The sequence below is a fragment of the Apium graveolens genome, chromosome 5, assembly GCF_009905375.1.
Source record: "Apium graveolens cultivar Ventura chromosome 5, ASM990537v1, whole genome shotgun sequence".
NCBI lineage: Eukaryota > Viridiplantae > Streptophyta > Magnoliopsida > Apiales > Apiaceae > Apium > Apium graveolens.
In genome coordinates, this window is record NC_133651.1 from 298036085 (window position 1) to 298048198 (window position 12114).

A 12114-nucleotide genomic window follows, 5' to 3' on the forward strand; every position below is an offset into this window, starting at 1 on the left:
CCCTGTTACACAGGGCGCGCCTTCAACGAGAAAAGAAGTTGATGCTCCTCCCGAGAGGATGCACCTTTTCAGCAAAGTAGTGAGGATCATAATCAGCTCGACCTAGATCCAAGAATGCCAATGCCAACAGAGAAAATGGGGCCAACAGAAGACATAATTGAAATCCATGTCGATGAAAAAGATCCAAGTAAAGTTCTAAAAATTGGATCTTAGTTGGCTCTAAGACTAAAAGAGGGGCTTTCCATATTTCTTTTGGCAAATCTTGATGTATTTGCGTGGAGCCATTCTGATATGGTTGGGATTGATCCATAAGTCATGTGTCATCGACTGAATTTTGGTTCCAAGCATAAAGGAATTCGGCAAAAGTGTCAAGCTGTAAGTGGAGAAAGGGTTGTAGCATTGGCAGAGGAAGTAGACAGACTCTTGGATGTCGGATTAATCAGAGAATCTTTTTACCCGGAATGGTTAGCGAACCCGGTGTTAGTGAAAAAGCATAATGGAAAGTGGAGAACTTGCCAAGAATTGATCAGTTGGTTGATGTAACGGCCGAGCATGCTTTGCTAAGTTTCATGGACGCGCACTTCGGATATAATCAAATTTATATGTATGAACCTGATCAGGAGCACACCTCCTTCATCACTGAAAGAGGTCTCTACTGTTACATCGGGATGTTATTTGGTCTAATCAATGCCGAAGCAACTTACCAAAGGCTGGTGAATAAGATGTTTAAAAAGCAGATCAGGAAGATAATGAAGGTATATGTGGAAGATATGCTGGTGAAATCTAAGCAAACAGAGGATCATATAGCGGATTTGGCAGAAATGTTCCACATTCTGAGAAAATATAGGATGAAGTTGAATCCTCAGAAATGCGTATTTGGCGTTGAGTTAGGAAAATTCCTGGGATTCATGGTAAATCACCTAGGAATCGAAGAAAATCTCGCAAAAATCAAGGCCTTACTGGACATGAAATCTCCCACCAACATTAAGCAAGTGCAGAGTCTGACGGGAAGAATTGTGGCATTAAATCGATTTATATCAAAATCTTCAGATAGATGCAAGAAATTCTTTAAGGCAATTTAGGGCATGGGAAAAGATTTTGTGTGGACCTCAGTCTGTGAGGAAGCTTTTCAGAAAATCAAAGAACAGTTGGGAAATCCTCCTATGCTGGCCAAGCCAGAAGATGGGGAAACGTTGATTCTTTACTTGGCAGTCTCAGAATACTCCATCAGCGCGACATTGGTAAAAGAGGAAGAAGGTCGGCAGTCACCGGTATACTATGTGAGTAAGAGATTATTGGATGCAGAAACTAGATACATTAGCATGGAGAAATTAGTATATGCCCTTATCCTTGTGGTACGAAAGCTAAGGCCATACTTCCAAGCTCATTGGATAGAGGTCTGCACCACTTACCCTCTCAGGTATATTCTACATAAACCAGAGTCATCAGGGAGAATGCTAAAATGAGTAGTAGAGTTGGGACAATTCGATCTGGAATAATATCCTCACACAGAAATCAAGGGACATGCATTGGCTGATTTCATACTTGAATTCAATTCTAAGGTAGATGATAAGGCTATAGTGTTGGAAAAACCTTCCTTATAGGGAAATGCCCCTGTCAAAGTGAGAGAAGATCTCCCACACCCTTGGTGGGTCTTACATGTTGACGGGGCTATAAATAATAACGAAGCGGGAGCCGAGATTGTTTTAGTTACCCCAGAAGGACATCGTCTGATGAACGTCATTCACTTCAAGTTTTATGTCACCAACAATGATGCTGAGTATGAAGCACTAATCAATGGCTTGAAGATAACTTTGGAAGTGGGGGTCGTGAATTTGATAGCTCGGAGCGACTCAAAGTTAGTAGTAAATCAAGTCAATGAGGGGTTCCAGGCCCGAGGACCTCGAATATAATTGTATATGAGATGTGTGTAGCGCCTGCTTGGAAAGTTTGGAAGTTCAAAGTTGGAAGGCATTCCAAGAGAAGAAAATAGCAATGCGGATGCCTTGGAAAAGATGGGTTCACAAATGGTCAGTATTCTACTAGGGCAAATTTCTTTAGGAATTCAAGAAATTCCAAGTATTCCAGAAGTAAGTGTGTTTCAGATGCAAGAAATCCCACAAGAAACTTGGATGAGCCCTATTCATAACTGTATCAGGGCAGGGACTTTGCCGGAAGACAAGCTACAGGCTCGACGCCTTCGCTATCAAGCTGTAAAGTATGTTGAATATGATGGGGTGCTATACAAGAGAGGGTTTAATCAACCACTGTTACGATGTGTAGATCTGGAGGAAGGGAATTATATTCTTAGAGAAGTACCCGAAGGTATTTGTAGCAATCACTCGAGGGGGTGGCTCGCTAGGATTGAAAGTCCTTAGACAAGGATATTATTGGCCAACCATGAAAGAAGATGCCTTCAAATTTGTCAGAGCCTGTGATCGTTGCCAATGATTCGCTAATTATTCCAACATCCCAACAACATCCATAACTTCGTTGGCAAGTACTTGGCCCTTATCTATGTGGTGAATTGACCTCATTGGAGAACTTCCCAAGGCCAAGGGGGTGTGAAGTACGCTGTGGTGGCTGTTGATTATTTTACAAAGTGGGCGGAAGCTATGCCATTGGCCATAATTATGGCTAAGAAAATAAAAGACTTCATCTTCAATTCTATAGTCTGCAGATTTGGCATTCCATAAAAACTCATATATGACAATGGGAAGCAATTTGACAGTAAAGAGTTGAGAAAGCTTTGTGAAGACTTGAACAACAAAAAAGACTTCGCTGCAGTCTATCACCTACAAAGTAATGGTCAGACTAAGGCCATAAATAAGATCATTAAGCATACTCTAAAGGCCAAAGTAGAGGAAAAGAAATAAGATTGACCAGAACAGATGCCCATGGTTCTTTGGTCTTATAATACAACTCCAAGGTCGACTACGGGCGAGTCCCCTTTTATGCTAACCTATGGGTATGAGGCTATGATTCTCGTAGAATTGGGAGATGGATCTTTGCGAAGGGATTCGTTCATTGAGGAAGATGCAGAGGTTAATCAAAGACTACACTTGAATTTTCTGGACGAAGCTATAATGAATTTTCTGTTGAAACTTGCTGCATATCAGCAGAGAATTTCAAGGTATTTCAATAAGAAGGTGAAGTCCGTGCCCTATAAGGTGGGATATCTTGTGTTATGAAAAGTCATGCCAAATACTAAAATAGCTCAGCATGGAGTTCTTGGAGCTAATTGGGAAGGACCATACAGGGTCAAAGCTATACTTTGAAAGAGGACTTATCGCTTGGAAGATTTAGATGACAAGCTCATCCCTCGAGCATGGAATGCAGAGCACTTACGAAAATATTATCAGTAGGGTGCGGCCTTGGCCCCCCACTTTTGAGATTGATTTTATGTAATATACTAGTAGCAAATAAATTCCTCCTAGGCTAGGGGGTGGTATATATGACTACGTATCTTGGAACTAGGTGAAAGACAAAATTTTCAAATAATTTCCCCATAAGGCATAGTAGCCGTGGGATTGATGTAATTTTCACACTAGAATGCATTATCAATAAAGGAAGAAAAGTTGCTTCAGTTGTGTGTTTAAGTACTTATGCTAGTAAAAGATTAGGCGCGCCCTCTTTTGGAAAGTGCCTTGGCGATAATGATTTGGGAAAAGTTGTTAATTTGAACTACACAAACAAAAAGGTATCCATGATATGATACTTCATTTATAAATTAGTCCATATATATATGAAGGGATGTATAAGAAACCTACAAATTATAGGTGGACGCGCCCTCTTGATAAGGAGTTGTAAAGAATCCTAATTAAAATTTTTGCTAAAATCAGAGGTGTGCCCTAAAAATAGGGACGCCATGATCAATTTGACTTGGAAAAATATGGTTCACAAAAAGATAAAATAGCCAAGAATAATGGGGCTTGTCTTTTTAAACTAGCTTTGAAAATATATTAACCTATGGTCAAGATATCAAGGCGTGCCCTTATAGTAGAAAGCGTCTCAAGTTTCTATACTTAGAAAATCTTGTTAGACCCAAAATGGAAAGCATGCGATTGTCATAATAAAGTATTTGCAGGAAAAACTAAAAGAATACAGGGCGCGCCCTAGTGGTAGAGGCGCCTTGACAGATTTATCTTGGAAAATTTTCATCAAAAAGATTACTTCTAGACCCAATATTTGTTACCTATGATATAAAATCTTGGCACACGTCTTAAAGGGGAGTTCAATAAGCTATAAGGCGTGCCTTAACCACGAAGGCGCCCTATATGTCTGGTACTTAGAAACTTTTGCTGGAAAACATAAATTTTGCCCTTATATACTTGGGTAAAAGCTAAATGATTGTCATAATGCAAAATAAAAAGTAGCAAAATACTTAGTCATACAACTTTGCACAGCATCAAAAGAGGGATGGCTCCTCAAAGTATTAAAGGACTGAGTTCAAATGGAGTTCAAACATATTAAACATATCAGGGCACACCCTGAGAATCACTGGTCGAAGGAATTGATTGGAGAGGAACTGAGGGATCAACCTCAGGCGCGTCCTTGGCAGGTTCATGAGTGGGCGCGCTATCTCCCTCTTCCAAGCCAAGCTAAAACCTTTTCTCCTGAATCTCCTTGGCAAACTCCTTCTTGAACTCTGCCATTTCGGAAACAGTTTCGTCGTAAAATTTCTCAAAAGTGTATTCAGGATCATTTGCCATGAATCTAATCCTATAGAAATGGAAACCATTGGCAAAAGCTCCATCTGTAATCATTCTCCTCTCCTCCATCCAACTATGATTCTCTTGATCTTCAAGATGCTCCACCCTCAATCTTGTCGCAGCTAGCTCTGTGTGGAGAGATTCAGCCTTCTTGTTGGCTATATCAAGTTGAGAAGTCAAGTTTGCCACCTCACCCTTGAGAAAAGAAATCTCGGAGTCCTTTGCCTTGATGTCCTTGGAGTGGAGGAAATATTTGTCCTTGAGGGTGTTCTGCAAGATGCTGTTATCTCTTTGAAGCCTCTCCAGGTTCCCCCTCTCCTTCAGGAACTTGTCTACAACTTGGATTGAATGAAGCATAAGCTGGCAGGAAGCTTTGACAGAAGCTCAGATGGATTCCTTCAAGCTCATTGTCTGCCATTTCCCTACCTCCTCATCGATCACATAAAGTGATCATACATGGCCAAATTGGATAATTACAGAAGAGTAATGGGAAGGTGCGACCTCTGTTCGAAGTTTCTTGGATGGGCCCGGGTTCTCAGTTAAATCTACCATTATCCTTTTTGGGACAGGGGTAGGTTGGAGAACTGAGGGAGGAGCAGGAATTGGTGTTTGAAATTTTGGAGTATCTTTCTTTGTTGCCTTGGGTTTGGATTTGTCACTTGGGCGCCCCCGAAAGATTTGGGGATTCGAGAAAGAGCCATTTTTGCATAGAAAAACATTAAAAGGATTAGTAAAAATAGTAAAAGGGCGCCTAATATATGGGTGTTTGTGATATGCAGGAGTATCAAAATAAAGATAAATGCAAGGTCAATAGGGTACAATGTGTAATATATAAATAAATATGAGGCGCTCTGCACACATGGCGCACCCTCATTAAGAAATATGCAGCAAAGGTTAAAGTAGTAAAGGCAAAAATTGCAAGTAGCTATAAATAAATAATGAGGAAATATGATGAACAATACTGGACGTATTAAAGAGTACTACAACATTAAAATTTTCTTAAGTTAGGTAATATAGACGCGCCCATAGTCGAAGGCGCGCCATTAAAACTTAAAATAACCAAACCTGCGGGAACCTAGCTTTGAAGAGAACTGTCTTCTAGTTCTTCCTCCTCTTCTTCATCACTATCTATGTCAATGACACGAGAGACGAGGCTACCTTTTCTAAATTTTATGTACTTATGCTTTATTCCCACTTGATCAGAGAGGATTCCAACTCGCATTAGATTGGTCTGGGTAACCAGTGTTTTTAAGTTCCATCTCTCAGCAGCCACCCTAAGGAGGGCTTCTGCCCGCCTTTTAGGCGCGCCTTCAGGCTCTCTTACCACAGGTTTGTCTAAACAAAAGAATAAAGTTATTAAAGATAAAGAATGAGTGCAAATAAGCAGAGAAGGGAAAATGAAGGAGGCACGCCCTTACTTGGAGATGTGTTGAATCAAATCCTTATCCTTGGAACATCATACAAGTAGAAAAAGTTCTCTTTCCGGCCCTTCTCATGGCTGAGCTTTCCAAAAGAGAAACCTTTTTTGTTATGCTGTTTGTCCACAACCAGGTAGTAATATCTGTGGTCAGATTTCCTTAGACTGAAGAAATGACTTACTTCATCCATTGTGGGTTGAGGAAAACCTAAGTCTGTGTAAAGGATGAATAAAGCAAGAATAAATTTGTAGCTTTTGGGGGAAAGTTGGAGCGAAGTTACATCATATAGTTAAATTACCTAACTCAAGAAAGGGTCCAAGGGCGCGCCCACACCGAATGAAACCATTTTGGGGCTGTTACCATTCCAGGAATCCTGAAATTTCTCCCATAATTAAAAATATGGGGCCACATCATACTAAGCGGGCGCGCTCAGATACCCTCCATATCATAGAACTCCATCAGCCACTCCAGTTTCTCATTAGAACAAGTTGAGGGAAGTACCATGCATAATAGTTTTCCATGCTCCTTTTTGAAGCGTTTTTTCACAGCCTCATTGTAGGGCTCGAAGTTGTTCCAATCAAAGTCCAGCTCACTATCAGAAACCTCCCAGTGCTCAAAAGGGATAGGTGAAGGAGCAAGGGAATTGGAGAATTGAAGGGTATCTTCATCAAAGAAGTTCATCTCATCAGGGAGTGGTGGAGAGTTTTTTTCAGACGCACTCTCAGTATTAGGCGCGCCCTTAGACTGTTGAGGAGAAGGGCTTGGAGAAATAGATCTATAAGAAACTTTTGAAGGACATGCACCAAAATTAACTCCGATTTCCGAGCTCCTATATTTATCTGCATTTAAAGACTCTAACCAGTCATCATCATCGAATTCCGTACTAACAGGGGCATGGGACCTTTCTTTTTGAACTAGTTTTTGCTTGCCATGCCTTCGAGATAAGGGGACGTTGTCCATGGAGGAACTGTTTGAAGAATTTGCCATCAAGTTGCCTTCTTTGGAATGTCGAACAAAGAACACCACCCGGTTTAAAAACTCAGGAGTGTGGTGGGCGTTTGGAGGTTGAGGTTTGAAGTAAGTGTTAGGAGGAGAATATATTCCAAGGTTTGAGAGAAATTACTTGAAAGGATGAAAAGGAGAAGACGCGCCCTCATCTTCCAGCTGTCAAAAGAAAAGCAAAAATCATTGAGAGCGCGTCCAATTTAGAAAGAGGAGAATAAAATATGAAAAGCAAATAGTAAAAGGCATGACTTGAGAAGATAACATGCCCCCATTTAGAAGTTACATATGTTGATTTAGGCTAAAAAAACAGCTATCGTAATAATCTTTAAAGACGCGCTCTACGCTAAGATGGCGCGCCCAGTAAAAATTGTGTTTCTATTTTAATGCAGCAAGTAAGTTATTTGAAAGAAAAGAGAAGGCGCACCCTAACAAAGATAAGACCCATGTATTCTGTTACAAGGATTAAACGTTGAAGTAATGGGAGATTAATAAATAGGCCCCCCTCAATCGGGAAGGTATTTCTAAAGCTTAGAATCTAAATACACTATTGATAATAAAGTGGGATGGCGCACCCCAGATAAATGGGAGGGCGCGCTCTAAGCTGTTGGCTCGCCTTAAACAAATTTTATGGTACGATAAATTCGCTGTGAATCTAAATTAGGTATGGAACAATAACGGTTAAAATTCTTAGAAACACAAATTTGAATTTATAACCCATTGATTATGGATCTAACTTACAAAATCTAAATATATACGAATATACATACATAAATATACACACCATTTCATACATATCAAGAACAATTAAAGTAGGAGAAGATGAAAAGGCTTTAACTACATGCACTATAATCTACTCAATAAAACTTGAAAAGGAGAAAAGTTTTGTGTACATTTTTAGTTGACGAAAAGATTGACTGGAAAAGGTTTGGAAAATGATAACGGAGAAGGCTGATTCCGGGCGAAAAATAATCCCGCCGGTGTTGATGCTTTTAGAGAGAAAGGGAAAGTAAAAAGGGAAAGGAAGTAAAAGTAAAAAAGTAAAAAATGAATGATTACCTGTATTTATAGATAAAAAATGATGTAGTACAACTGTCAGTCCCATCAATCACGTCGGTCATAATTCCCGAGAAATAAGGGGAACCGTTTTTGAACCGTTTAAAATTCCAGGACGCGCCCTCTTTAAGGCGCGCCCTTTCTGGCTATCACGACAATTTGAAATTTTGAATAGAGAAAGATTGGAGATTCTAAAGGCATGTCCTGTTTAAGGTGCGCACTGTAAAATAATATTGATAAATAAGTTTATACGAATTTTGATAAGGATGAGTAAAAATTTCAATCCCATTTCCAATGACATATGAAATTTGGGGGGGGGGGGGTCGTTGTTATGGCCAAAAATTGGTATAACATTATTCAGGTGAAAATCAGATAGAGTAGTCAGAATTGAGATAAGAATGCCTGAAATTAAGGAGAAGATAAAGTAGGTTTCCTTCATGAAAAGGAAACAGGTGCGCCCTATTAATAAGGGAAGGCTTGCCCTGTGTTTATGAGAGACTGATTGGATAAAAGCCTGTCGTGGATGAAGGCACGCCCTCATTATTTGAGGAAGGCGCGTCCTGTTATTGAGAAAAAGGCTGACTAATTTTCTGTGTAAATCCTTCACTTGTGGAAAATGTTATGGCAAGCCCTAAGTAGAAGATGAGGCTTAGATGAGATTTCAGCATGGTGACTTGGACAGATTCTTTGGATGATTCAATAAGAAATGAGATTATTATTACTAAAGTATTTGTTGCAGGTACACTATTGAAGAACTCCTTCCTTATGCAACCACAAGAAGGCGGTGTCCGTGGTCAGATACCTCCAGGGGCATGCCTGGACGGAAGACCTCCTCTTGTATTCAATGAGTGTCCTCATTGGGGATGTTGGGTGAATTATGGTGCGTGCTTTGAGAGCTCTGTCTCTGTAGACAACGGGTGTCCTCAATGTGAGACTTTGGAATGTCCTGCACTTTGCACCCAAAAACTTGGGATCACTTATCCTGCAATCTGGTAGGGGATCCTTATCCGGGGGACAGGGATGCGTCCAATATTTGGGGTGAACCATGGCTATACCTGCGTCCACGGATTAGAAAAACAGCTTGTAGCGGAGGGATATCCTTGTCTAGGGAGATGCCTTATTTGTGAAGTCTCGAAGCCGCGGACGAGCCTTGGGCCTTTGTGGTTGTGCCTCATCGGCAGACATTCCTAAAGCTAGTAGAAGATGGTTTCCAGTAGGTTTTCCTACTGGGCCTCATGACAAGAGATCTAAGCCCATTAGGGTTCTTTTTCCCCAAGAACTATGTTGGCTTGATTCCCTATAAACAGGGATATGTAGGCAAATTGTAAGGGGTCAGAAGCGAGAGCGCAAAGGAGCCACCACTAACCCTAAGCAATCTCTGCCACCAATAATCACCAGCACTAAATACTGTTCATACTTCCCGACGAACTCTGTTCATAAAATCCGACGATTACTGTTCACGTTTTTCGACGAAGAACCACCGTCACAGATCTTATTTCCGACTACGAACCTCAGACTTTCTTACTACCAAATTCCTCCGTCAACATTCTCTATAAAACTTTTTATAATAAGACTTCAAGAGAATAACCAAATCGAACAATAGTGAAAATAGATTGATAAACTATATGACCTTACACCTGTGTAACTACATGAATGTTAGATATATATTATGAATCTTAATAATTATGTAGATGACAATAAAATCATAAATTTTATGCAAATATTTTGTATATTGTGTCAAGAATTGGTGCATAGTGCAGCATAATTTATGATAATTATATAACTTATAAGGGTATGAGCATAATTTACGTGAGAACATTTTCTAAGTCAACGTATATTCACCCGAGAACATTTTTTTAAGTCCGTACTTTTGAAAGTAATTGTTTGCGCCTTCTTAAAGTGTATAGTAACTATTAAGAATTTTTTTCACATTTTAAGTTCACACCAATATTGGTGTCTCCGTTAGAACAATTTGAGATTTCTTATATAACTAGTTTAATAAATTGTTGTGAAGCATTTTGCAGCGGCCTTCTAAAATATTGTTTTTTAATTCTTATCTGATCTTGATATTATAAAGTTATGAATAATAAATAATGAATAATTATAAAAATTAGGAAGTTTAAAATTCCGTTTTCTCGTTAAACATGTTTACTCCAATGAGTCGATCTCTTTTTATTCATTAATCTAATATCATAAAATTAAATAATTTATTAGTCAATAAATGTAAAAAAACCTATTTAATAATATCATTTTTTCTACAAAAAATAGATCGAAACGATATGAGAGACGCTACCTCAACGCCTTCATATTCTTCTTCACATAAGTATAATAATATAATGATATAATGATTTTAAAATATATTGAGAAAGTATATTTATATATACTTTTCTTTGTAATATTTTATCGGCTAAAATTGTAAGAAAAGTTTTAGGAAAATATAATATAGTAAGTTATTTTTTGGAGAAAGTGGAGAAATGATATTAAAATAAATAAATATAGGAAAATGTCAATATGCTAAGTTAACTCAAAGAGAAAGGAGAAATTTTTGGACAATATTATAATACTAAGTTAATTTCAAAAATATTAATTAAAAATATTGTATAAACCTTAGAAAAATATTATGAATAATGAAAAATATTTATAACTACTTGCCTTTGTAATGTTTCATAAGCTAAAAGTTAAAAGAAATATTGTAGAAAAAATATAATATAGTAAGTTAATTTTAGGATAAAGGAAAAAAAGCTATAAAAAAGAAATTTAGGAGTAAAGATGGTAAATTTATTTAAAGAGAAAGCTGAATTTTTAAGAGAATACTGTGATGGTAAGTTTATTTCCAAAATCTTAGTAGAAGACTTTGTAAAATTTTTAGGAGAATATTACAAATACTGATAATTTATTTAGGAGTATATAAAATAATTGTAATTTTTGATATTTATTAACTCAAAATATTGAGCAAATTAAAAAAATAGAATAAGTCGATTTAAGATGCGTCACCTGAACGCCCCCGTCTTCTCCTTTATATAAATACTAGTCGACAAATCCGCGCTGCACAACGGCCCTAAAAAAATTCTTAAAAAGTTTATTAGGAAGATTATTTAAGAAAAACATGAACTATAATTAAAAAAGATAATTATTCATAATTATTGCCCCTTTTATGTCACCCTTTGTACATTTTTGTTATGGGTAAGAAATTAAGGTGTATTTAATACTAGGATTCGTGAGCTTCGAGACTCGATTTGACTGCTCTTGTGCTTCGTGACTCGAGCTGCCTTCACAAGATGCCTACGTACCTTGCTATTTGCTAAGGATCAAGTCAAAAAACGTAGTTTGGATTGATCCCTTATATAAGCATGTGATGCCTTTGAATTGGATTAGGGTTAGGAGACTTAGTGGACAAGTCTCAGATTTAGAGTGGACTTTGGAGTCCTATAATGTAGGAAATTGACTCCTTGTTCCATGGGGTTTCTTAGAGGTCAATCTTCAAGGAGTTAGATCCCTATTTGGATTCCACTTATCAGCTAATTTTACTTATATTAATTAATTACGAAATTAATTAATATTCAGGGTTTTGGACCCTTTAAAACAGGCTTTATCGACAGCTCAAACCAGGCATAATTAATGCGATATTAATTACGCAACCATGGTTTACTTTACTCCCTGTCAATTTTACTTCATGATACCAGTTTATATCACATCTTCATAAGTCAATAATAATCGTACTAATTATGAGATTTTGTTAGGCCGATACCTGTTATAATAATAAAAGATTAATTAGATAAATTCTAATATTAACTAATATTATATAATTTAAATAAAAATTAGTTTGATCTGCTATCTCGTGAAATACAATACTATTAAAATTTTATTATGATTTAGATCAAATTAGTTTCAGCCGCCCTCCAGTCAAACACAATTCTAATGAAAAA

The 12114-nt window shown here is 37.8% G+C and overlaps 1 protein-coding gene across 1 annotated transcript; it reads left to right on the forward strand.

The window, feature by feature from the left end:
* The first annotated feature begins 1085 nt into the window (after positions 1 to 1085).
* On the forward strand, positions 1086 to 3191 carry LOC141661082 (uncharacterized). Its single transcript, XM_074468066.1, has 4 exons — positions 1086 to 1397; positions 1605 to 1820; positions 1935 to 2325; positions 2992 to 3191. Exons 1-4 carry the CDS (start codon positions 1086 to 1088, stop codon positions 3189 to 3191), a joined length of 1119 nt encoding a protein of 372 aa, XP_074324167.1.
* The last annotated feature ends 8923 nt before the right edge of the window (positions 3192 to 12114 follow it).

Excerpts from the sequence above, each read along its gene's own strand:
- LOC141661082 (XM_074468066.1), top strand. The coding sequence starts at position 1,086 with ATGGGAAAAGATTTTGTGTGGACCTCAGTCTGTGAGGAAGCTTTTCAG. Across the intron at positions 1,398-1,604 it reads TCCAAGCTCATTGGATAGAG|GGAAATGCCCCTGTCAAAGT; the intron begins GTCTGCACCACT and ends CCTTCCTTATAG. Across the intron at positions 2,326-2,991 it reads TCTTAGAGAAGTACCCGAAG|AATTGGGAGATGGATCTTTG; the intron begins GTATTTGTAGCA and ends TGATTCTCGTAG.